Raw genomic sequence first — 25,318 nt, 5'->3', positions numbered from 1 at the left:
TCATGACGTCCAGTTGAATCTGCACCCGGTGGTTTGGACAACACAACACACCCTCAGTCAAAGACAATGTACCTTGTTTTGTAGCAAGACGACCTCGTATTGAATCCCATCAGGAATCAGGAGGAATCAGGAATCAGGAAACATTTATTGCCAAAATATGTCAAACATACAAGGAATTTGTCTTGGCGGTTGATGCGAAGCAAAGCACCAAACCCGTAGAAAACCCGGTAGCTCCTCAGTTCATCGGATGTAGGCTACACGTGCTACTTTACTTTAGAGATGTCATTGCTTTATAATTTCACGGAGACACAAAGATTTTTTTCCCATTAAGCTATTCCTCTGATTGTAAGTAGCAATTTTGAGTCATTTACATTTTTATGAGAAAATTAAAGGATTGCACTTTTGCATATTTTAATTGGTCATTTAAACCATGAAAAATTGTTAAATTAGATTCTAACTTTGACTTGTTATACATCATTGTTGTGATAGAGGGCACATTTCATGCCACTGCCAACTTTAAAGGGTGGAGTGATTGAAATGTAATCAAAACGAGTATTCTTTTTACAGATAAATACATATTTATTTATACATACATTTATTTATTTTTGTTCATTTTAGTTCAAATTAAAAGTTAGAGGCAGATACATATTTACATGGCCCAACAATAAACCCACTCAGTACAAGTGTTTTTATCCCTGCAATAAGGATCTGACCTTGTTTGCTGTCTGACTTCTTTGAGCTTCCCCCTTTGTTAAATGGAGAGGTAACATCCGGTCCAAAGCTTAATATTTGAAGTACAATTAAGTCCGATTGGAATTCTGTGTTACACCACTGTCACATTCACGTCACTTGTTTTTTCAGTGGCCCCTAAAAAAACTGAATAAAACGTCCCTCTACAAAACTTCCTTTCAAATCAGTCAGGTCGCAGTCTTTGTCTCAGCAACGTCATGTGACTTTTACAGGAAGTGAGTGTTCACCCTTTCCAAACTATTACATGTGTTTATAAAAGACCACCTGTATGTAAAGTTTGTGAAAAACGGTCAAAGCAGATGTGTGAAGAGGACAGAATACCTTGATTGATTTGAAGTAGCGCAGGGTTACCATCCAAGTGAAAAATTGACTCCAAATCACATTAAATGGGACAATTAGTATCCTGAAGGAGTGTTAAAATGGAACGCGTATTGTTGATCTCATAATACTTAAGGTGTTCTAAAGCAACACAGCTCTACTCTAAGTAGGTTTAGTGCACTTGACTGGATTAAATTGGGACGACTTTCAGTACATCAGATACACTGCAAAAAATCTTGCTGCATTATGTAACAGACTTGCAGTCCAATTAAAATACACTATTCATTATTGCACTTTGAGCATACTGGAACCAAATAGTAAAAGATAACTAATATATGAATGTAAAATTAATATAAAACTTGCACCAATAATTAGTCATCGTCTCTAGCATGTAGGGGACAATTCTGAAGAAGCCAGGGATTTCACTTCATTTAAATCAGACTTCCACACAGAGAAACATTAGTGCTTCTGCCACGTCATCGCTGAAAATGTTATGGAATCAAACGGACAAATGATCTCTGTTGAACCCTTGTGTCGTTTTTTGTAAAAAAAAGTGCAGCGTTTCCCTTTTTCACCTTTGGTAGCAGCACCGAGCTCTTGGTCGAGAGTTGGTCGTAACCAGCACCGTCTTCTCTCAGCAGGGGTCTGCAGTTTTTCAATGGTTGTCTTTAGACTGATGTACAAAATACAACTTTTTTCAGTTTTATAGTGTTTGATGATGGTACTATTTGGATAAATGGAGACAAAACATACAAAATGGAACTCCAAAGTACTCTTTTTAAACAATTACTTGTATTTTAATTGTATAATCTTAGACCTAAAAACAAAATGACACGTTTTCAGAGTGCAAACCCAATAAGTCAGATGTTTGCATGGGTGCTTCTTGACGAGAAGCTGGGACGAAAAGAAGTAGAAGTTTACAAGATGAGAGGGACACCAGTGAGACGCCATGTGACAGTCAGGGGAAATTCACCCGACAGCCCAGAAAGAAAACAGGAACAGGCGAGGTAATGTTTATCATTTCAAAGAGATTTCTTGTATCTTTTCACTGCCTTACGATCAGCCACAGGACATCTACACTTCTTTAAGTCAGAATCTGCTTTCATCGGCAGTGAAATGACAGACAAACACAATACAGAACTTCTCTGTTCTCCCTGACACTCCTCCTCCCCACCTTCTCTTCCTCACACTCTACATTTTGATTATGCCCCATCTTGTGGGCAGTTTCATACAGCCACTATAGGAATAATCGCACCCTTTCCCCTTTGGTTTTGACATCTTTTATTGTAGTTTTTTACATCACTCCCTTGCAGCCGAAACACAAAAAGGCAGAAATAAAATCATATTGTGAGTCATTATCACTTCAGGGTGGCCTCTCTTCAAAGACCTCGTGAACGATATTAGCCAGGGACACGTGTGCAATACTACCTGCAAGGAAAAAAATGTATTGCAAAAGAGCAATGAATCAAGCTGGAATATGAAACAACAATTAACATCAGACCTTTAGGCCCCCAAACCCCAGGTCCTAAAGCCAACACTGACATGCATCATGTTTATTTCTCCTGTTTCTTGTGAAAAGACAACATCCAGAGTCTTTATTATGTGCAGAAATCTAAAAGTCTTGTGAGTTCAGTTGAGGCTAAATGAGTCCACAGCAGTCGGTCTAAGCCAAATCAAGTGCGTAACTTTAAAATTACACTAATTTTATTATGCGATTCCCTGTTTTTCCACAGACAATGTTTATTTGCTGAGCGGCACTATAGTGATAGTATCCTGAGAGATGGAAGAAACATTGTTAGAAAGGACTAATTTACTCTTTCAAAGTATACATGAGAATTATTGCCTTATGATAGATTCTAGAGACGTGAATAATCGTCTAAGGCAGATCCTGCATTTGTTCTTGATCCAGCCTGTTCAAAATCAAGTCTTTTTTCGTTGAATATTTGGCATATTCCTAAATTGAATTATCTTTTGTGAAATGACCAAATCCTAAACAGGAAGTCAGTCGTGGACAGCAGCCTTCAGAAGCAGGAGCCGACTGGGAAGCTGCTTCATGGTCCTTGTGATGTGCAGCGGTTTGGTACCAACTGTGTCTCAGCGACAAACTGACCTTCGATCAGGTTCATGACACAAGAGATTACACATCTCACAACAGATGGATGATTGCCTGTGCGTCTCTTGTGTGTCCACTCGTGCTCCACGTATGATGGTGGCGTGTTCCAGGTTAATGGGTCGGTTTATAATTAGCTGCATGAAGTGTATATCTGGAGTGGCCCATTTGTGCCTCTGCTCCTGCGCGAGTCATTCTTGGTTCCCCACTGCCACCTCGTGGCTTCCTTCCCATGCGTCATGTCGTGGGTTACATCTTCACCATTAAAGACCCCCCCCCCCCCCCCCCCCCCCCCCCCGTGTGTCCAAAAAGTGGGAGATCGAGATGTTTGTGGCAGATGCACGTTGTAGATGCAATGACCACTAAGATCATCTTCCGACGTTTTGAAAAGAGACATATGAGTTTAGAATGTCGCGACAGAAAGGCAGAACAAATATTGTTGCGGCGCGGGTAATAAATAAATAAAAGCAGTTAAATGCGTATTACGCCACGTGATCGTGTCATTACGGTTGTCCTCTTGTTTTTTCCACAAAGAACAAAACCTGCGACCCCCTCCTCTCCCCCTCGCACCCCCTCCCCTCCCCTCTTATCCCGATCCTCCTCACATAATGTGTTGCTCATATCGTCAAACTTCGGGTCCGCGTCCGTGACCAGGACTCCGACCAGAACCAAACCCACCCGAAGGCAATCAACACCTCCCCAGAAAGGAAAGAAAGAAAGAAACAGAAGTCCCACTTTAAGGGGCCGAAAGCGGCGCCATTCAGCGTGAAACCCCGCAGACTCGCCTGCAGGCGGACCCGGCGAGCAGCACCTTGGGAGACGCTGGTCCATTCGCGCGCAACGGACGACAAGCAGACAGGGCTCGATCCGAGTGTCAGGGAATCGAACCCGAACGCACAAAACCAAAGCAAGGTCACCTTGTGTGGAGTCCAACACAGCTGAGGCTCAGGTCGTTTTGTCTTCTTCTTCATCTCGGAGTGGTTCAAAGAGTACCTGCAGTAGTCTCTCCTTCCGGACAGAGGATTCACTTTTTATTAGTGGGGAACAGCACTTCACCTGGACCCACATTATCACGGTAAGTGGCTTTATTTCACCCTTCTGGTCTAACAAGTCCGCTCCAAACCATCTTCTTAATTGTCGTTGGAGATGCTCTAACAGGTGTTCAATGGGGTTTACAGAGTCAGTCGGTATATTTTTTGAATTACTGGATTATGTTGCACAGGTTTAATCGGTCATTCTTTTAGCCTTTAATAACCGGTTGGTGATTTTAAAAGAGTGACACGAATATGCCGTTGTTTCTTTTCTGCGCTGGACTTTAATCCGCATTACGATCAGCAAAGCAATATTCACCTTGAGCTGATATTTGTCACCTGTGTGTGGGTCCAAAGCTGACCATATAGGCCATATTATGAATTTGAATCTTGTAGGAAATATTCTGCTCTTTTGTGGGATTCTATTTGCATTTTTTTTCTCCTGATATTCATTCAATCATAGCATGAGCTTAATACCAATTAATGCTGTGCTATTAATTACGTGGAGGACAAACATGAAGCGGTGAGGCAGCATCAGGATCCAGATGTGGTGCTGATATAACACGCTCCTGTTATTGGCTCAAGGGAGGATTTCTTCTGTCCTCTGTGAAATGAACTCTTCTTAGATTTATGATCATCCTCTTTTTGGGGGGGGGGTCATTTTTATGCAGACTGTATACCTGTTGTCTACAGGTCTGTGTCTACAACTTTAGCATCTCTTCATTGTGAAAAAAAAGAATGAATGAGGCAGCTATTTACAATAGTTTTTTCATGGTTGATGGGCTATATGATTCATTTTGGGGGGAATTAACAAAAAAAAGTGAGCATGCAGGCTTTCTGAAGTGAGAATTTGGTACAGGCTCGGGAGTGATGGCGGCATCTGCACCCTCCTCCTCTGGCGGCGAGCCGGATCCCAACTCCACCAATTTACGACCACCGGGCTCAAGTAGGTCCATCACAGATCAAATGCTATTCCACGTGTGCTATTTACTTTGTGGGCATTGCCATTCATCATTTCATTGAGGGAGAGAAAGGAGTGGAGGGGGTGTGGGGGGGGGGTCGCTGCCATTTGAAAAGGCTTTCTTTGTCACAAATCATCGCTGCATCTGCGTGGCAGACGGATGCTGCTGCCAAAGCCATGGTGTCCTCCACTGTGGTCACACTGAAGGCAATGAGCCAGAGGGACAAGACCCATAGGCTGCACCACCACCAGGATTAATAAATATCTGCAAAATGTACAAATGGTTATTATATGTCTTTTATTCTAATTATTATTGGCTTATTACTAGGATGAAGGATTAATTCATTCCTGTTCTTTTCCCACTGCTTCGGCTAAATGTGTTCTGGCTGAATAAATAAGTGCCTGCAAGGAAAAATGTAAATTGCCCCTGAAATGCCGAATAATCAGCCATATTCAATGGTACACTTAAGCATTGTATTTGTCGAGAAGGGGCACTGTAGAAACCTTCCTCCAACAGCTGATTGAAGAAGAAGAAGAAGAAAAAAGAGCCTGGTCCTTTCAATGAATAGAGATCTAAAGCCATGTTGCAGGTGCTCCAGACACAAGAAATACACAGATACTGGGGTTTCTACAATATTGAATGTAAAATATCATTACATTTCTGTGCAGTGCAAACATGAGCTATTTATCCTTCCCAGTTACTAAATTGTATTAGAATAGCTTTACGTCATGGATGAGCTTTGAGATAAACAGCATCATGTTAGGCCCATGCATGCACCTTCCATTTTTGTTCTTTATACTTGTCCCCTTTTGTCGTCTGCCTCTTTCCCTCTGCAAAAAAAAAGCATTGTGGGTTCCGAATTGAAGTGCGTCCTATAAGCTGAGCACGGCAATGATTTATCTAATGATCCGGAGCAAGGGGTTGAATTAGGATGTGGGAATGGGACCCCCCCCCCTCCACCCTAAATAGCTGCTTTTAGAGATTTGGTGCGTACGCTTCCCCTCTGAGGTGCCCCCTCCCCTCTCTGGCTGGAAGCCCTTGATAACGCAGTAATTCTCTATCTGTCACTGACCAGCCGGCTCGTGTCTACCGACGCTCGCGTTTTAGCCACGCGTGAATTAAAATGTTTAGCCTGGCGAGGTTCCAAACGGCTTCCTAATTCATCTGAAGTCCTCGCTATAGGCTGTGAACGGTGACATAATAGGCGGATCCAGGTCCAGGGGCCCGGTGAGGGCCGTGTGGGAATAATCCCGTGACAACCCATTTTTTGTTTCATCATGGGATATCACTCGACTTCATATGTGTATGTTTTTAACATTCACTTGTTCAGAAATGGCTGTGAGGGCCTCTAATTTTAAAATAATGATTTTAGGCTATGATGCCTGGTGTGGAGTTGCCCATGGATGTACTAGGAAATTGGGAATGAAGATATGTGGTAAGCTACAATTTATTTTTATACACAAAGGGTGTGAATTGTCAGAAAGATGTAAGAATAATATTGTTTTAGTGGAAAAAAAATAATGCATGACTGTATGGCTATTCATGGCCTTGCTTCACACGCAACAATACAATTTACTTAATTTAATTTAATCAGAATAAAAAATGCAATTTGGGACAACTGCAATAAAAAAAATCAATTAAGTTGAAGCTGGTGAAAATTATGCAGAATGGATTTTCCGATTTCGGCTCCAGTTTCTCTCCAACCAAACCGAGCAGGGCGGGCTGACACCACCCTGACGGTGGAGGTCACGCACTACTGCGCGCTTCCATTTTCTGGTATTTTTGACCGACACGTTCCGCTGGTTTCATTAAGGACATGTAATTACCCAAGACCGTATAACGCTTCAAAACACAATGCGGAGGAGAGCCTGTTGTCTGCTCGGATTAACATCAGGGAAAACAGGTTTAATGTCTCAGACGTGAGAGCGTTGCACGCTTCTCCCCACTTGTGGAGATCTGTTCTCCTCACCAGGGTGTTACGAGATAAACCTTATGGGACCCCGTTGTTATCGGCTACTTGTGCAGTTTTATGAGAAATCCCGCCGCTATGATCATTTGTTTTCACTTGATTGGAGTTAGATGTTGATGTCACACGCTCACCCTCCCACAGAGACCCCCCGAGCAGGATGAGACCCCCTTCTAATGGAGAGAGACAGAAAGAGAGAGAGAGACAGGATCATTATTAGCAGGCCCAACGCGTCTGTCCTCAACATGCATGGGGGGGGGGGGGGGGGGGGGGGGGCAGTCGCCCTGCGGACTCCTCACCTTCTTGTGATCCTTCAGGGTTTTTGCAGAAGAACAACAGTTTGGAGGAAAGGAGCCGGATTGTGAGTTCCTTCAAAGAGCGCGCGGCCAGGAACCTGATGTCCTGCGATAACGCGGGAGAAGACGCGCATTTCAGACGCGCGGAGAACGACTTCTCCAACATGTTCGCAAGAGGTAAACCGAGAAGAAGAACCCAGCGGATTTTATTAGTTCGGAATTAAAGTGTTAAACACTTACAACTTTTTAAAAAAAGACAACATTGTGTGGACATTTTAACCTGATTTCTGATGAGCAAATATTTGAGAAGGAGCTAAATAATATGCTGGTGAATCAGATTACTAACAATCATCCAGTAGTTATTAATGGAACCGTATTCATACAAATTCCTTAATCCTGATTCTTTTGAGCTTATTTTACATAATACATTAAATTGATTGTAATGAAGTAATTCGCAACTGGCTAAGTTTAACCGTGAATGATGAAGGACTGGATTTAACCAGAAGAGACTCTGGTTATATTGTAGATCTGTTGCCTGCCAAAAATGGAGAGGAACCGACCATGCAGTTTCTGCTGGAGGTTGTGGAAATCCTCACCAACTACGTGCGGAAGACTTTCGACAGATCCACCAAGATTCTGGACTTCCACCACCCCCACCAGCTGCTGGAGGGCATGGAGGGCTTCAACCTGGAGCTCTCTGACCAGCCCGAGTCTCTGGAGCAGATCCTGGTGGACTGCAGGGACACCTTGAAGTACGGAGTGAGAACAGGTGAGAAGAAAGAGGCCTGAAGGCGTGCAGCGAGGCCTGCAGCCATCAATAACTCTCATTAGCTCACAGGCCACTGTGATGATTATAGAAAAGCCATTTTCTCTCCCGCCTATTCTCAAATGATTTCAGGGGCGTTATGTTGCTTCTGTTTTTTTTTCTTTTTCAAACGCAGGTCACCCCCGGTTCTTTAACCAGCTGTCCACTGGATTAGATATCGTTGGCTTGGCAGGGGAGTGGCTCACCTCCACGGCCAACACTAACATGTGAGTACTGTGATAGCGTTATTTAACAGTCCACTTTTTCAAAAGAGCGGGTTTTCCCTCCATTTAAACCATTATGCTGTTTGAGATTCAAGCAATGACAATTAGATCCAGTTTGGAGCTCATTAGATTCGTTGTATTCTGAGGCTTTTTGTCATTGTGTTTAAACAGCCCATGCAGAAGAGGGTGTCTCACTACGAGGAATACGTTCGGTGACATGCAGTAATTACTGTCGCACAGCACCGTGTTGGCTCTAATGGACTGTCCATCAAGCGGGGGAATAAAAAGACATTTGCACGGCTACAGTTTTGTGAATGTTGGCCTGTGAGGCCGTGGGCGCATAACTCAACCCTCGGCAAATGAAATTATTGATTTGCATTCACGGTTTACATGCGGGTCTTTGTTTTCACTTGTTCTTGTGACATAGCAATGCCAGCAGGGCGGAGAGAGCCTCTCCCCGTCAGACCGTCTTCATAGGGCTTCATATAGGTCGCCACCGGTGGGCCTCAGTGACCAGTTTGGAGCACTAAACGGTCTGGTTTTTCATGACTGCCCCTCCCCGGTTTGTCTATATTTATCTTCCGACTATAAATTCCTGCTCTGAAGAAGAAAACCTTTGAGTAGCCTTCATCCGTGACTTTCTACGTGTGTCAATTTGTCTTCTGCTTCCAAGTATTATTTGATAAATGTCCTGTTTAATGATTTTGCTCCGGTGTCGAGTAGGAAGTATCTCATGTGCTGACACTGGCAACATTGAGGATGACTCGAACCGGAGGGTGGAGGCTGCTTTGATACTTGTAATTTACCTTTATTAATTACTGCATCAACCCTAATTACCCCTGGCAGATATTGACTGACACTAATAGATTGACAATCACATCCAGGTCTTACATAATGATATAATAATACATGTGGTGGAATGAATGTGGGACATCTGCTAAGTGGCATCTGACTTGTTTATTTTCCTCCCCTCTCCGTATTATTGTGTGCATACTGAAGATGCTTTGGGCACAATGCAAAATTCTGCGTATCTACTACTGATTAATGTACTTCCTTTGCATGAATAGACAGTCACGTATGTAATTATAAGAATATTGGTCAGGAGAAGATGGATGATCCTTCCCGTGCTGTAGTTCCAAATCGATTGCGCTCTACTCTGAGGCGGAGGGGTTTCATCGCAGTTTGATAAGACCGGGACAAATTAAATACATGGGCGGATAAAACATGAAAAGACTTTCTCGGAAAGTCAAATTCAAAGACACCTGAAATGGGTTTCTCTTGTGGTTGCACCTGCAGACTTTATTACAGACCTAATGTGACTTCACTATGACTGTGTGGTATTTGCTGTCACTTCTAAAACAACCAGACGGTAATGTCATTGAAGTGTGACACAATACTTTATCTGTTTTATTTCCATTGAAAGAGCCGCATGCTCAGTAACCGTGAGAGTACAAATCCATGTTGTTAAATATCAGTGTACAGTATTTCATATTGATCCCATCAGTCTCCACTACAGCCTGGAGTTCACATGGAAAGTTAATTGAATGAAGCAGAGAATATTTATATTCTACTATTTGATGAACACACAACAAAACACACTTTTAGAAATAATATTCTACTGTTTGTTCATTTAGGCTTCCATTACATATTAAAGTGTTGATTTATTTTGTGTCTGTTCAAGGTTTACCTATGAGATCGCCCCTGTCTTTGTGCTCATGGAGCAGCTGACTCTGAAAAAGATGAGGGAGATGGTCGGCTGGCCTGGTGGAGAGGGCGATGGGATATTTTCTCCAGGTCAGAGTCAAATGTGTCCCTCAATAACTCTGAGGCCTCATATTTTACTTTAAGTGTCAATACCACGGTGTAAATTGCCAGAATAAGTGTTGGCATCAAAATTGAATTAAGTACTCATTATGCAGAACATACATTTCAGAATGATATTTAAAATCTCAATATTGTCGAGTTAGTCTATAAAAATGCACACAATTATGTCATTTTAATCATCTGAACCTGCAGTATTAAGTAAATGAAATAAATGTATTGATAGTAAAACATATATTTTGTCTTAATATTTGAAAAAAATAAACATTTTCTTGTGTAAATGTGCGTTTGATAACGTACTTACTTTGTCCCACTATTGGTCTCAACAGGAGGAGCAATCTCCAACATGTACAGTGTGATGATTGCCAGATACAAGTTCTTCCCTGAAGTTAAGACCAAAGGCATGGCAGCTGCACCCAGGCTGGTCCTCTTCACCTCGGAGCACGTTAGTCCGCTCCGCCCTCGTGTTGCTTCACCATTATCACATCACTGTGAACATTGTGTGCAGATGTTACATCCTGACCTCCCAAACTCATCACCATCCACAACTCCCACCCTGTAACAAAGCCTGATCCGTTCAGCAGAATTATTCTATCAACGAAACACAACGAAGCCATTCGAGAGCTTTATCGTCACGTTCTCGTCTCGCAGGGGAATGAATGTGATTAATTCCCACCAAATTGATCCAACTTCTGTTCTTGCAGAGCCACTATTCCATCAAGAAAGCCAGTGCCGCTCTGGGCTTTGGGACTGAGAACCTGATCCTTTTGAACACAGATAAGAGGTTTGTTTCACATGCTGGACCCACATACTGATTTAAAAAGGTAAAGGATCAAATATATTGATATTGTATGTATTTTGCTTCTTTTTCTAGAGGGAGGGTCATTCCTGCTGATTTGGAAGCCAAAGTAATAGAGGCCAAGCAAAAGGTGAACGTCCGCAAAAGTCCACTCACACAATGTTTCCTCTCACTTGCTCACTGCTTCGGTCAGAGACTCACCAGGTACAATGAGACACACTCTGCAGAGCAGGGTAGTACTTGTTAACTTGTATAAGACCAGCGCTGCTGTTTCAATGGGGTTATTGCTTCTGTCAACAAATACAACAAAAACATGTTTTAGTCCGTCTCTTTGATGTCGGCAATCACAGGACAGGATGAACATAACCACCTGAACATAGCTCATAGAGTTTCAACAGATGTCTTTGTGGTGTTTCTGGTTCGCAGGGCTATGTTCCAATGTTCGTGAACGCCACCGCCGGCACCACCGTCTATGGGGCCTTTGATCCCATCAATGAAATTGCAGACATCTGTGAAAAGTACAACATGTGGCTTCACGTGGACGTAAGGCGACCTTCAATGCAGGAAAATACCAACATCAGCTGTCCAACTCATCAGATATTATTGTCCTTACGGTTGTGAATGTGTTGCGTCCTGTGCAGGGAGCCTGGGGAGGAGGCTTGCTGATGTCCAGAAAGCACAAACACAAGCTGAATGGAATAGAGAGGTAAATGAGCATATACGTAACAAATGACGCATGCAGACGGGAAAAATGATTGCTTTTAAAACGGGGCTGTCCACCTATTTTGGACACACAAGCATACAAAACTATGTGTACCGCTTCACCATCCGTGCAGGGCCAACTCGGTCACCTGGAACCCTCATAAAATGATGGGAGTGCCGCTGCAGTGCTCTGCCGTTCTGGTCAGAGAGTGGGTGAGACTGTGTTTTTCACTTCTGCGCCGGCGGGACAAGATAACTGCTTTCTGCCCGCAGTTGATAACCTTACTATTTCCATTGCAGGGATTGTTACAGGGCTGCAACTCCATGTGTGCCGATTACCTCTTCCAGCCGGATAAACAGTACGACGTTACATACGATACGGGTGACAAGGCCATTCAGTGTGGACGGCACGTCGACATCTTCAAGTTCTGGCTCATGTGGAAGGCAAAGGTGTGCATCTGGTCACTGAGCCTTGTTTGAGCTTCTACCACATCTCCAATGTGATGGTGACAACTTCAATCTTCTTTTTATCCACCTAAAAGGGAACAGTAGGGTTTGAACAGCACATTGACAACTGCCTGGATCTGTCAGCGCACCTCTACAATAAAGTGAGGAACCGAGAGGGCTTCGAGATGGTGTTCGATGGAGAGGTGAGTTCATCACTTCACTGTGCACAAAAATGTCTTAGTCAAACACTAAAGTAGCCACTGTGCTAATTTGTCAGATTAATCAAAATCTTAATTCGTTGGATACCGATCAGCTGCAGCAACAAAGATGAATGGTCCATATTACACTTATTATCTGAGCTGTTCCGCTTTGCAGGACACCATCTTTCTTTTGTGATAAACAACTGCAGCACTGCAGTATATTTCATATCGTAACGTGCTTCTAGGATTGATCGGACCGTTTTGCATTGCTGACAAGTTGACAAGAGACGCCCGAAATTGCAGAAGGTGTTTTTTTTAATCGTCGCTGTGCACAAACGTTGTTCCTGTTTTCTCTTATCAGCCGCAGCACACTAATGTGTGTTTCTGGTACATTCCACCGAGTCTGCGCGGCTTACCTGACGGCGACGAGAGGCGGGAGAGTTTGCACAAGGTGACGACTCATCAATCTGTTTGTATGAAGATACACGTCTCGTTCCCCTGAACCTCTTAGATCAAGTCGCATGTCGTCTACTCCGATTATTCGGATGCACACAGTGTAAATTCCAGATCCCATCTGCTGGTGCTCGGTGGAATTTGGATGTTGACGCGGTACGATTTCCCACCACAGGTGGCCCCAAAGATCAAGGCGATGATGATGGAGTCGGGGAGCACGATGGTGGGTTACCAGCCGCAGGGAGACAAGGTCAACTTCTTCCGCATGGTCATCTCGAACCCCGCTGCCACCAGGTCAGACGTGGACTTCGTGATCGAGGAGATCGAGCGACTGGGCGCCGACCTGTAAGAGCCGCACCGAAAGCCATTCAGCCGCCACTCCGCAAAGCACTGAGCCGGGCGTCATTTCCCTTTTGCCTCATAAAGACGTTGAATGTTACTTACAGATCTTCTCTGGCAATGTACAAGAAATAACATGCGCTGTGTGTGTGTGTGTGTGTGTGTGTGTGTGTCTCTTCTCTGTCTCTTCTGTCTGACGTATTGTCAAAACATCTGCACACAAGGTTATCTGAGTAATAAGGACACATCTGTGAGAGAATCACACCAGCACACTGGTATTCTTGCTAGACCCTGTTAACTAGAAATGAACCCGTATAAAATAGTTACATGAGATTTACCCAGGTTACTTTCTCATAAAAATATAGAATAGCAACAATATCCGAGCATTTGAATGATTCTTTTTCTAGAGGAGCTATTGAAAAAGACTTATTTCACTGTTCTACAATAAGATGGTCAGTAAAAACAGAATGAGATCAAAATATTTTTTACAAGTATGAGAGCACAATGTAGGGAACGTTATAGCATAATGTAAGTACTGACTGTGGGTGCTTTATGTCGTCTGTGTCATTATCAAGCCAGATGCATCGCCACATTGTTCCCTATCTGTTATTTCCTTTTGATATTACATAGGTGGAAATATATAACACAGTCATTGTACTTGATCGCTGTGTTTCTAGAGATGTTTGTGTAGATTGTGTATAGTATTGTTCTATTGCCTTTGTGCCAAATGTGTCCTAGTTTTAGGGTGAGAAAACCTTATATCTGAATCGACCATAGAGTATAGTATGTAATAGATGAATCACTTTATTTGTATTCAGAGGTTATAATTGTGAAAAGGTTACTTGCTGTTCGGTTCCAGTTGTAATGTCTGCTTCGTTATGGGAAACACTGCTGTGCAACATCGGCACAGTGTTTGGAACAGCATTGAATCATTTTAGTGTATTTGTGAACCAAAGAAGGGTTGAGGTTCATTTAGGAACTCGCCCCTTATTCCTCCTTATGGATGGGTTCAGATGTCTGTATAAGTAGACACTTAATGTTGGGGGGAAAAACTGAACTTATTGCACACTGTGAGTTCTCTTGGGAACTCTGTGACCTCCCTTTTACTCGTAACTGAGGCGGGCGGGGGGGTGGGTGGGGGTCGAAGTGTGCGTTCTGCTGTGATCTGCTCCAGTTATTATGTGCAGGATTGTCCTTCTGTTGTATTGGAGCTTCTCTTCTCACCAAGAAGCTTGGTCCTGCTCCTCTAAGAGAGAGGGAACTCTCCTGTCTGAACTTATGGCTCGTGTTTGAAGATGTGCGTATTCTTTATGATTTTTCTATGTGTTAGTTTGTAAGAAACGACTTAATCACGAACGAGCTAAAGATACTTTTGATTTCTCACAAGGACATTGTCCACCACACTTAACTTACCGCCCTTAACTTTAGTGCAATATATGTTGTGTAACTGTGCAATGTCGTTGTGACTCACTGACTGAATCCCGTCCAGACACTTGGCTTCATGTGGGAGGAAGCGCGACTGGATTGGCGGCTGCTTCTGCCGGTGCCTTGTTCAGGATAGAAAGCACAACGTTGAACCGTGGTGATGGCGCAGCTTTTATTCTGCAGACCGAATGATTGTCTGTATTATAATGTGTTAAGTGGAGTAAAACTATAATAAGCCACATTTTGTTTGTCTCAAAATGCTCAAATGATTTTGACATTTTAATGTTGAGAAAAACTATGTGAGAAATTGGGATTATTTATTATAAAGAATTTAGCTTGAACCAGGAAATGCACAATGTTTGCTGCTGTACGATTTGTTGAATAATTTAACATTCCTTAATTAGTCGGTTGTAACCCCCCCTTGTTAAATTCAATGTGGGCACTTTAACTTGCCATCATTTGCAGAGTAGTATCAATAAAGCACTAATAAAGACATGAGCTGTATGATTTATGTGTTTATTTGCAGTTATATAAGGACATGCATATATGTCGGCTGAATATTCTTGCTCGTTAAGTCAATAAAATGCTATTATATAAATTCATGTTTTTCTATTCTTCTGGACTTTAAAATACACATATAGAGTACACAATTCTTTAGCTGAATACCCTCCACTTTGCCACAAACTGGTCTTATTAGAAATAAGCATGAAGCATTATTACTGTCAGATATTTCCTGTTTTACATATTGAATATGCACAAGCAAATATTTATTCTGTTTGATTGCTAAAATATCTGTCACAGAGAAAAGAAATCTACAATATCCTACATGTTGTTATTTGGGGGTCATCGGATGATGAAGTGAAATCCTTTCTGAACAAAGTAATATTCAGATCCATTCTCTGGTATTTGGGGGATGCTGCTGGTTAAGAAAGACCTGCCAACACTAAAAAGTCACAGAACATAAACAGCATCATGTCACCTTTCCAAAATCACGATTAAAGGCCATTGTCGTAAAAGAGAAGTTGTGGAGTGTTAGTATGATGAAACAATGCTAAAGATGTTTGTTTTATTTTACTTCATGAGCTGGTAAAAAAAAGGCCTATACGGTCTCCAGGACGAAAATGACAACATTTAAGTTCAAATCCTCTGTAAGTTTAGATAAATTTGCACATTTTCCTTTTTTTCTCTCATACATCTAAACCAACCTGGCTGTCACTCACCACTGGTCAGATTAATCACCCTGGAGTGTTTTTTTATTGGCTGATCATCTCACAGCTCAGATCTCCTCTGCCAATTCCCTCACTCCCCTCATTACTCACACCTTTAGGATATTTATCATAAAACACATTAGACTGTGCTCTCCTAACATTTCTTTCGGAGGCGCCCATTTCAAGGCTCTGCCTGGCTGCGTTTTATTTCGCCACAGCCGTAGAGGGACTGGCTGTTCCACCCGCTCTCCTCCCATCCTCCAGCCCGCACGCTGCTGCTTTGTTTCACGCCTCAGTGCCGCGATCATTACAGCAGCCGGTGCCACCGGTTACAGGGAACAGAGGATTAAAGGCATAGTATAATGTGGAAATAGAAATAATAACCCGTGACTTCTTCCCGCATCTGAAGGGAGAGTATTTGTTGTTTTGTTTTTGACAGTTATAACAATTGAGTGAAAATGGAACTCTGCATTCAACTCTTATTATTTGTCAAAATTTAGGAAATTGCTATAGATGCCTGATGTTAAAGAATAGTCCCTTAAAGATGTTTGACTGAGTATGAAATTGGTGTATAATAGTATTTTAATCAAAAAACAGTATCTCCATCAATTGTAATTACAAGCACAATTAAGCTTTGGTCAGGAGATCAGTGAAATAATAAAGTCTTGCAGCAGTTCTGTTTTGCCGGATGATGAGTAGCTCTGGACACCAGACTGTGAAACACTTAATGTCCGTCTCCGCACCGGCCTGCTCACCCTCCTTTTCCCACTATCCCACAGACACAGGCGCAAATCAAACAAAGAGCATCACATCCGTCGGGCCTGTTGCATCGCCGGTTTCTCCTGTATCTCCATATTGAATATTTTTAGGTGGAGGCAAAGTTCACTCTCACGCGCTCGATGGGTCGTTCAGCCATCTCTCCTCTCTCGGTTGTGCTTCTCCTCTCTCTCTTTTGTCCGTGAATCTCGTCAGTGATTTCCAGAAGTGCCAAATATATCAACCGCCCCACGGGAATCACTGGCACATTAGCTCCCTGACAGATACCGACGTCCCCATTGTGTAGCAGCCGTCTAATGAAATGATGATGATGATGATGATGATATTGACTGGGGGCTGCTCTGCTGCCCCTCCCCCTTCTCATCTCCACACACCATTAAAATACACATCCACTATTAAGCCTGGATACAATCTTTAAAACATAATTTGTAAACAATCCACAGCTGAACATGGGCGGCCGTTCTGCTCCTAAACCTTTAGTGTGAAAGGCGTGCCACTGCAATGCTCAGCTTATTCTTAAATTCAAACAGAAAGAGCAGCTTGACATTAAAAAACAAATCAATTGTATCACATTAAGGCCTCTGACTTCTAAAGTAATTATAATGGGTTACACTTATCTAAATAGCCTTGTCTTATTGACTGCGTCTCCGCGGCTCCATTCGTCTTGGCAGAAAGTGCATTTTAAGCAGGAGATGAATTGTCCAGACGCTGTAACTCACCTGTCTCTTTGGCTGCGGAGCGTCAACCTAATGTGGCGCTTGTTAAATGTCTCTGTTGGACATGTTTCTAAAGGAATAAGCATGAGCCCAGGAGCAATTACACTGGCCCCGGCCGTGTGTCTGTGCGTGCTGATCGCTATCACGCATGCTAAATGAACAAAACAACCTCTAAGCGCATCACAGTAATTTAGTGCTGTAAAGCTTTCAAATGTGTTCTGCGACCCTTCCTTCTTTTCTGAATAGCGCTGCGGGAACGAGCACGACAGGAAACAGTTGTCTGACGTTGCTGGAATTAAGATGACAAACAACAACAATAATGACGTGATAACTTGAACCGGCGTGTGGTTCTGCTGCTTTGTCATCTTAACGCAGGCTTTTCTAATTCGCTTTAGCATTTTTTATCTGTGCTTCCCAGCAGAGCGGAGTACATTGTGTCAGCACGGTGAGGCCTGCAGACATTAAGCAAATGACGCTGACAACAACAGCTTTGGATGTTTGTAGGTGGGACTTTGCTTCCTCTTTAGAAAAGCAGGGGGACACTTAAATGTTCATCTAATTATGGAGACTTTCATTTTTGGCCACTGCTTTGTTAATGTGTTCACTTTGCAGCTTTGGTTGTATTTTACTGGAAGGACTGAAGTGTAAATCCGATCCAGCACAGTGATGCGTCAGCAAGCTTCTGCTGAAATACAGTTTATTTCTCATTGGTGGTAGCTAATAGAACAAAATATTCCATTTATGTTTGAGATTTGTATGGTATTATTTTCTGTCATTTCCAGAAGTCAAATATATTTGGTGATTTTCTTATTTTCCAGTGAATAAAAAAAGCATTCATTAATCTTTGTCGGTTCATGCACATCTTTGTGCAGAATAAAATAAGTGTCAAGTGATCATTATTCTAAAGGGAATATATGAACCACATTATTGGTTCAGACCACAATGTCAAGAATATAATCTTCTTGTCAGAATACATCACAATGATGCTTGATCTCCTCGCTTTAATGGGGATGCACTTTAAGCTTAAAGCCTCATCCGGCACAAGCTGCAGAGAGAAGGTGAGCTCCAGCAGATTCATAGACTGACAGGATAACTGAGGATTGATGAGAAGAATCACAATGCCGTGCAAGTTTATTTCAAATTATTTGATAAGAGGTGCTGCACTGCAGAGATATTCAGCTACGTTTACATTAGTTGACTCCTTGTTCTTTTTAGCACTGATGATATCCTTTATTATCACTGTTGGATCAAGGAGTCAATTCTATTCTCTCACATCTACCCGGGGTGTCCTTTGAGCTTTGACATGATATATCAATCAAATCGGAAGCAGCTGCCATCTCAATAAATAAATAAAAACACTTTTGAAAGTAAAGCTGAGGTTTCCACGGATAACACTTAATGGTTTAATGGTTATAGGTGGTGGCAAGAATGTACTGGCAGAGAGGCTCGTTACTCATCTTTCAGATCATTTAAGGTCTGGGCTCTTTATTACATCTCTAGTTTATAATGCAAGCAACTAATCTACATTACAGATAGTCATTCTATTGTTGGTTAAGTAAGAGAAAGTTGTGCTTTGAGAACTAAGAACTAAGAAGTAGCCAACTCATTATGAAGGATATCATTAAGTGTGTTGATTCATTGATTGACATTATAATTGTATAATTGTATTGTATTTATGTGATATGTAAAAGTTATACGCACAAAGGAATACGCACCATGTAATCACAATGCACAATGAGTTTCACACAAATGCTGTTGTATCAAAAATGCAGTGAACCTTTTGGCCCCTGAGGATGAGGGTCCCCGAGGATGAATTCACAGGTTCCTGGTTATTAACATGACGTCATGGCCTCGCAGTAGACGCGCCTGCTGTCGTCACACAGCTCCGATTGGTTCGCGCCAAAGGCGGAAGTGCTGGAAACCAGGAAGCGCAGCAAATAACGCGTTACCACGGACCCGCTCTGCTAAACACCGACACACCCACACACACACACAACCGGACACACAACCGGACACACGCGCCTTCAGGGGCCAACATGGGGGGGACACAGAGTGTGGAGATACCGGGTGGAGGGAACGAGGGATACCACGTCCTCAGGGTAAGAGCGGGCGTATTTATTGATAAAGGGCAGAGGGGCAGAGGATGACGGAGTGTGTGTGTGTGTGTGTGTGTGTGTGTGTGTGTGTGTGTGTGTGTGTGTGTGTGTGTGTGTGTGTGTGTGTGTGTGTGTGTTCTGCAAATATGGACATGTGTGCATTGATTCGGTGGCTGTTCTTTTTAGGGGTTTCACTATCGGCTCATCGTCTGTCTACATGTATTGTGTTGTATCTTTGTAAGTCGTGTCTACTTGGCTTTACTCCCTCCGGTGTATTTACTCACCGTTGTATAGAGCCGCTACGTTTAAAGACGTGGTGAATTAGTATTCGTACATGCGCAGTAAACAACATCACGTAGTTTCCTCTCGGTGTTGCCAGAGAAACCGGTGTGTCTGCTTCCTAAAGAAACAGGGTAGAAAGGTGCCTTCATTCACTAAAAACCCTATCATTGTTTTTTTAAACTAAACGCACCCTTTCACTGGGTTTTTCTCAATTAATTGCATAATACAACGAACCATGACCATAACTTGTCCTTAAAGCCAGTTAAAATATTGAGATCAATACAAAAGGTTTTACATGACGATGAATGTGTTCTTTATACTAAACTTGTTGCTGGAGTTTGGACCGAAGAAATTCTGTTATGGCAGAAAACTGACCCAGGTTTAATTGCCACAAGATGCCCTCATGGTGTGTTGCACAAAACTATGGGGCGCCGTTTGTAAAATGTCGCACGTTCTAAAATCCTGCGCAGTTTTGCCACATTTAGCATTATCATATGAACAAAAAAGCACGACAATATTCACATGTCACTTTTTCAAACATTTAGAGAGAAATTCATGTACATTAATGCAAAAACTTTTCCAAGGATAATGTTTGGCAGAAACAAAGATGTTAAATAATCTAAATCTAAATGTTAAATCTAAATCTAAATGTTAAATCTAAATCTAAATGTTGAATCTAAATGTAAATGTTAAATATAAATGTAAATGTTAAATGTAGAGTCTACATTTAGCTCTACATTTAACATTTAAGACTTGACGACTGAACATTACAATAATGTCGGTAATTCGCAAGACAAGCTGCTAAGTCCGGATGAATTAGCTCTTGTTATAGAGCAGGGGTGTCAAACTTATTTTAGGAAGGGGGCCATTTACTGTCCTCGTTGAAATCATGCAGGGGGGGGTCACGGGCGCGTAACGTTGCGCAACCCCCCTTGACCAGACCATCGGCGAGGATTTGACCGCGAAAACCCGAAAAAGTGACATGTGAATATTGTCATACTCTTTTGTTCATATGATAATGCTAAATGTGGCAAAACTGCGCAGGATTTTAGAACGTGCGACATTTTACAAACGGCGCCCCATACGAAACGATTACATTACATCCAAAGCGACGTATGAAGAGTTGCATACAGCTGGGTATGCACATGCTAAAGGTAAAGAGAGCACCAGTGAGTTTTTTAATAGTTTAATCTTTACTTTACCATACGTAATACCACTATGTATCGGTATAAAATGGCGGTGGTTCCCAACCAATAGATGGACTACTGACAGTAGACAAGAGCAGGCTCATTGCAATTGGGTTACGTTGATGTTGTCATTTTCTAAGTAGGTCTGTTGAATTCAAGTTTGGGAAACTGCTCCAGCTAAATTTACGGCGTTTCTTAAAATGACGCTTTCTTTAAAGGTGCAAGAGAACTCCCCCGGTCACTGTGCAGGACTGGAGCCGTTCTTTGATTTCATCATTTCCATTTGTGACAATAGAATGGTAAGTTTACGATAATCGCGACAACAAAACGCACTGTGGCGAATTGGACCAGGTTTAACGCCTGCGGCTACAGACGACTGCATGTTTTGATCTGTGAAAGAACAAGGACAATGACACCCTGAAAGAGCTGCTGAGGGCCAACGTGGAGCGGCCCATCAAGATGCTGCTGTACAGCAGCAAGACTCTGGGCGTGCGTGAGACGACGGTCACGCCCAGCAGCGTGTGGGGCGGCAACGGGCTCCTGGGAGTCAGCATTCGCTTCTGCAGCTTTGAAGGAGCAAATGAAAACGTTTGGCATGTTTTGGTGAGTAAGGCTCATGTGACGAGAACATACCAGACGCATTTTACATCTTGCGTGTGATAAACACGAATGAGCTTATTTTATGATGTCTGTCAGCTAATGCGTTCATACCAGAAGTTTTTGTATGAGTTCAGGAAGTGGAGCCAAACTCCCCCGCGGCTCTGGCCGGTTTGAGGGCCCACGCTGACTACGTCATCGGGGCCGACGCCGTCATGAGCGAGGTACTCGCTTTGCAGATCGGCACGAACGGCGAGCTCACGTTGGCAACGGGTTGACCTGAATCTCCTTTTTCCCTTTCGACAGAGTGAAGATCTTTTCTCCGTGGTCAAAACCTACGAGGGGAAGGAACTGAAGCTGTACGTCTACAACACGGACACGGACAACTGCCGCGAGGTGGTCGTCACGCCAAACTGTGACTGGGGCGGAGACGGCAGGCGCGTCTGATTTATTTTACTTCTGTCGCCACGTGAAAGGTTTCTTGTTTTCTTCCAATCTAAGAAAACGAGTGTATATGGGAGACCCTTTACGAAGGCACTCTGCAGTCCTTTGCATTATGTGGAACAATGTGGCAGCTACACATCTGTCCCTGTACCTCTGCTTCTGGACATATACCCCATAAAGCAGGATTTTAACAATAAATCTTTGGTTTTGGCTGGTCAGCACAATTTTCCCAGCTAGAATTTAGAAGTATTGGGTTTTCAGGTATTAATATGCCAATTTAGTTTGGTTGTTTTGTAAACATTATTTTCAGTTGTTGTTGTTTTTAAAGCTACTAGCTGTATTCTACATTTAACATTTAATAAGCATTTGGTAAAAAAAAAAAAAAACGGGAATGTCACATACATATATATAGATATTTGTTTTATATTAATGCATTGTGTGTGTGTATGTGTATATATATATATATATATATATATATATATATATATACCCAAGCTAGTCTCAATTTATTTTTTATTCTGGTTTAGATCCCCTTTCCTGGGTACATATTGAATGTAGACTTAAAATAGTGGCAGGATATCACAGCTCTTACACCAGACAATTGCACAGCGTTGATTGTTTTTACCAAATCACATTTTGCATCTTCCAAACAGGACATACGGGTTAAAATCAACCTTATTTTTGCAATCAACACTTGAAAGCAGTACAAAATGGAAAGCAAACATCACATGGGATGATCCAAAATGTTATATATTTTTCTATCTACCCAAGATATTCCTTTTTGATAGTTTTTTGATAGATACATACCAAAGTATGTATTACATGTAATACTACCATGCCATTTTGCAAGTGCCTTAATAGGTTCAAGTGCTAATATAAACAATATAGAGTCCGTTCTGTCTCTGCAGTCTAGGGTGTGGGATTGGCTATGGCTACCTGCACAGGATTCCTACGCTACCATTCTCAGAGAGCAAGAAAATCCGTTTCTCTGCACGGACTCCCGGGGGAGCAGCTACTTCACCTAGAGACGGCTTCACAGAGGTAGCTCGGCGTCTCGTCACGAACAAATCCTTCCTTTCGGATCTTGACAACATCCACTGAGGTATCATTTTGGTTACCAGGTCCATCTCTCTGCCGTCGTTCCAACCGTCCCTGTGGCCGTGTCTTCTTCTGCCTCGACCGGATTTGAGGAGTCTCTGGCCAGCGTGTCGGTCAGCTCTAACCCGACCGCCGTTGTTGGCGATCTACGCACCGGTACACCATCATATCAGATCAAAATATCCTGTTTGTGTTGGTGTACGATTGACCTGTTGCAGATCAAGTAAAACATATGAAGGGCATAAAAAATAACCCCAAAAAATGACAAACTGTGGAAGCACACGGGGAATAACGTTGTTAAACTCTGTTTCAGGAGCTGCTGCCGTTCCGGCGCTCAGACACGCCTCCTTCTCACAAAACGCCCCTTCGTCTCCCGACCCTGCTGCCACACTACCAGGTTGGTTGAAAGTACTTTTTAAGTTACAGCTCCACTGCTTTGTTGTACATTTTAAATGATTTTTGCCTGCTGGTTTAGCATTGTCTAATATAGATATATATTTTACGACACAGGTCTTATTCCCTGGAGACCTGGAGGTCTTCCGCCCTTTCCTCATTTACCAAATCTAAATATCACATTGCCAGATGTAGGCCCCGTATTACTGCCTGGATTTGGTGGATTTCAACATGCAGGTATTATGCTGTTCAAGGTGTGCTGGGGTTAGTTATAACGCTAGTTAAAGGATACTTCTGGTGTTATTCCATATACACTAACTTTATTAGGTACACCATGCTAGTAAAAGGTTGGACCCCCTTTTGTCCTCAGAACTGTCATTGTCATGTGCAAGAAAGCAGTTTGAGATGATACAAGCTTTGTGACACGGTGCGTCATCCTGGTGGAAGTAGGCATCATGAGATGGTGCACTGTGGTCATAAAGGGATGCACGTGGTCAGCATCAATACTCCGGTAGGCTGCAGGATGTAAACAATGCTTAACTGGTACCAAGCGGCCCAAAGTTTGCCAAGAAAATATGCGTTGATACAAGGCAGGATGGATCCACGCCCCCGGTGTGGTCTCAGGTCTGCTGCTGTAGCGCGTTTTCTTCAAGGTTCCGCGTGTTGTGCGTTGAGATGGTATTGTGTATTCTTTGGTTGTAACAAGTGGTTATTTGAGTTACTGTGGCTTTTCTATCATCTCCATCCAGTCTGCCCATTCTCCTGACCTCAACAAGGCCTTTTATCCACTCAAATCACTTGATATTTTCTATTTGTCTAGTTTGTGACGTACTCAGACCGTCTGGCACCAACAACTCTGCCACGTTCAGTCACTTAAATCCCTTCTTTTGCACTCTAATGCTCTCCTACATGCCTAAATGCATTGAGTTGTGGCCATGTGATTGGCTGAAAAAAGTAAAGACTTGAATGTTGCACATTTGTTATTCTCCTCTCCTGTGCTCCACAGGTCTTCCTGGTGTCGTCCCTGCTGCATCGGACTTTGTTCTTCCACCAATCGCTGCTAATGCATCTCCTGCTGGAACGCTGAACAGCAGTGCCGCGTATCCCTCCTCCACCACACCAATGAACACTTCCCTGACAAGGACCCCCCTCCCATCCTCAGGGCCCACCTGCGAATCAATAAATATCACAATGACTGCAGACTCTTAGCAGGCGCACCGATTGAGGTTGACGACACAATGTAACCCGTTAATAAGCTGCATAACTCTTAACTTAACTTTTAAAAGTGTGCCGGTCTTCTCCACGTAAATGTGATTGTCTTTGAGCCAAGCTCGCGTGCAAAGTGTAAAATATCTGGGTCAACGGTTTGCTAATGTGCAAGGTCTTAAGGAGTCAACGGGAATTTATTTCCTGAACTACTCATGTGATGCCGTATCGAATTCACAGGAAATTTGTCGGTCCAGTTTATTTCGTAGTCACAATCAAAACCACAGATGTGCGTCTCAGTTGGTGGGTGAGCTCTATTTACCAGCTACAATGATGGTTTTGTGCCTGAGCCACACACAGCTGACCCATACTAGAGATTTCTTTAGAAAAGCAGGTTTGCTTGCTGCAGCCATTAAACAAACGGATTTTGGATTTGTACAATAAGCAAACATTGTAAATTGAATAAATGGATATAGTTTCTCTATCTGGTCTCTGCTCTGGATTCTTCAGGATGACGTTGAGCATCTTGGTAGACTAACTGCAGTACTGAACTCCGCCACAGGGTGTCAGGGTAATCTCACAATGGGGACAAAAGCTAGCAGATTGCAATAAATCCTGCAGATGCTTCAATTAGGACCAAACAACTGATTCCACAGTAGCATTCAC

The 25,318-nt window shown here is 42.7% G+C and overlaps 2 protein-coding genes across 5 annotated transcripts; both read left to right on the top strand.

Annotated features, from left to right (window-relative positions):
• The first annotated feature begins 3,725 nt into the window (after positions 1-3,725).
• On the top strand, positions 3,726-15,143 carry LOC120833981 (glutamate decarboxylase 1). 3 transcript variants are annotated; one of them, XM_040201674.2, is made up of 17 exons: positions 3,726-4,253; positions 5,069-5,155; positions 6,544-6,606; positions 7,455-7,610; positions 7,960-8,202; positions 8,375-8,465; positions 10,144-10,256; positions 10,613-10,728; positions 10,988-11,067; positions 11,158-11,212; positions 11,509-11,625; positions 11,724-11,788; positions 11,919-11,997; positions 12,085-12,234; positions 12,327-12,434; positions 12,793-12,882; positions 13,060-15,143. In XM_040201674.2, exons 2-17 carry the CDS (start codon positions 5,080-5,082, stop codon positions 13,231-13,233), a joined length of 1,776 nt encoding a protein of 591 aa, XP_040057608.1. In that variant the 5' UTR covers positions 3,726-4,253; positions 5,069-5,079; the 3' UTR covers positions 13,234-15,143. The 3 variants fall into 3 exon arrangements, with proteins under 3 accessions (XP_040057608.1, XP_040057609.1, XP_077947213.1); XM_040201675.2 differs by lacking the exon at positions 6,544-6,606 and having other exon boundaries at positions 3,747-4,253; XM_078091087.1 differs by lacking the exons at positions 3,726-4,253; positions 5,069-5,155 and adding an exon at positions 6,456-6,474.
• A 4,098-nt stretch (positions 15,144-19,241) lies between these two features.
• Positions 19,242-25,136, top strand: LOC120833661 (Golgi reassembly-stacking protein 2). 2 transcript variants are annotated; one of them, XM_040200997.2, is made up of 10 exons: positions 19,242-19,448; positions 21,133-21,213; positions 21,314-21,517; positions 21,649-21,735; positions 21,818-21,948; positions 22,864-22,996; positions 23,077-23,209; positions 23,367-23,450; positions 23,564-23,683; positions 24,453-25,136. In XM_040200997.2, the coding sequence occupies exons 1-10, from the start codon at positions 19,386-19,388 to the stop codon at positions 24,653-24,655; spliced, it is 1,239 nt and encodes a 412-aa protein (XP_040056931.2). In that variant the 5' UTR covers positions 19,242-19,385; the 3' UTR covers positions 24,656-25,136. The 2 variants fall into 2 exon arrangements, with proteins under 2 accessions (XP_040056931.2, XP_040056932.2); XM_040200998.2 differs by lacking the exon at positions 23,564-23,683 and having other exon boundaries at positions 19,243-19,448.
• Positions 25,137-25,318: the final 182 nt, after the last annotated feature.

Source organism: Gasterosteus aculeatus, chromosome 16 (genome assembly GCF_964276395.1).
Source record: "Gasterosteus aculeatus chromosome 16, fGasAcu3.hap1.1, whole genome shotgun sequence".
NCBI lineage: Eukaryota > Metazoa > Chordata > Actinopteri > Perciformes > Gasterosteidae > Gasterosteus > Gasterosteus aculeatus.
Note: the sequence above shows the minus strand (reverse complement) of the source record. Positions and strands in the feature narration are given on the sequence as shown.

Excerpts from the sequence above, each read along its gene's own strand:
- LOC120833981 (XM_040201674.2), top strand. The coding sequence starts at position 5,080 with ATGGCGGCATCTGCACCCTCCTCCTCTGGCGGCGAGCCGGATCCCAAC. Across the intron at positions 8,466-10,143 it reads TCCACGGCCAACACTAACAT|GTTTACCTATGAGATCGCCC; the intron begins GTGAGTACTGTG and ends TGTCTGTTCAAG. Across the intron at positions 11,213-11,508 it reads TAATAGAGGCCAAGCAAAAG|GGCTATGTTCCAATGTTCGT; the intron begins GTGAACGTCCGC and ends TCTGGTTCGCAG.
- LOC120833661 (XM_040200997.2), top strand. The coding sequence starts at position 19,386 with ATGGGGGGGACACAGAGTGTGGAGATACCGGGTGGAGGGAACGAGGGA. Across the intron at positions 21,736-21,817 it reads CCGACGCCGTCATGAGCGAG|AGTGAAGATCTTTTCTCCGT; the intron begins GTACTCGCTTTG and ends CCCTTTCGACAG. Across the intron at positions 23,684-24,452 it reads TGGTGGATTTCAACATGCAG|GTCTTCCTGGTGTCGTCCCT; the intron begins GTATTATGCTGT and ends TGTGCTCCACAG.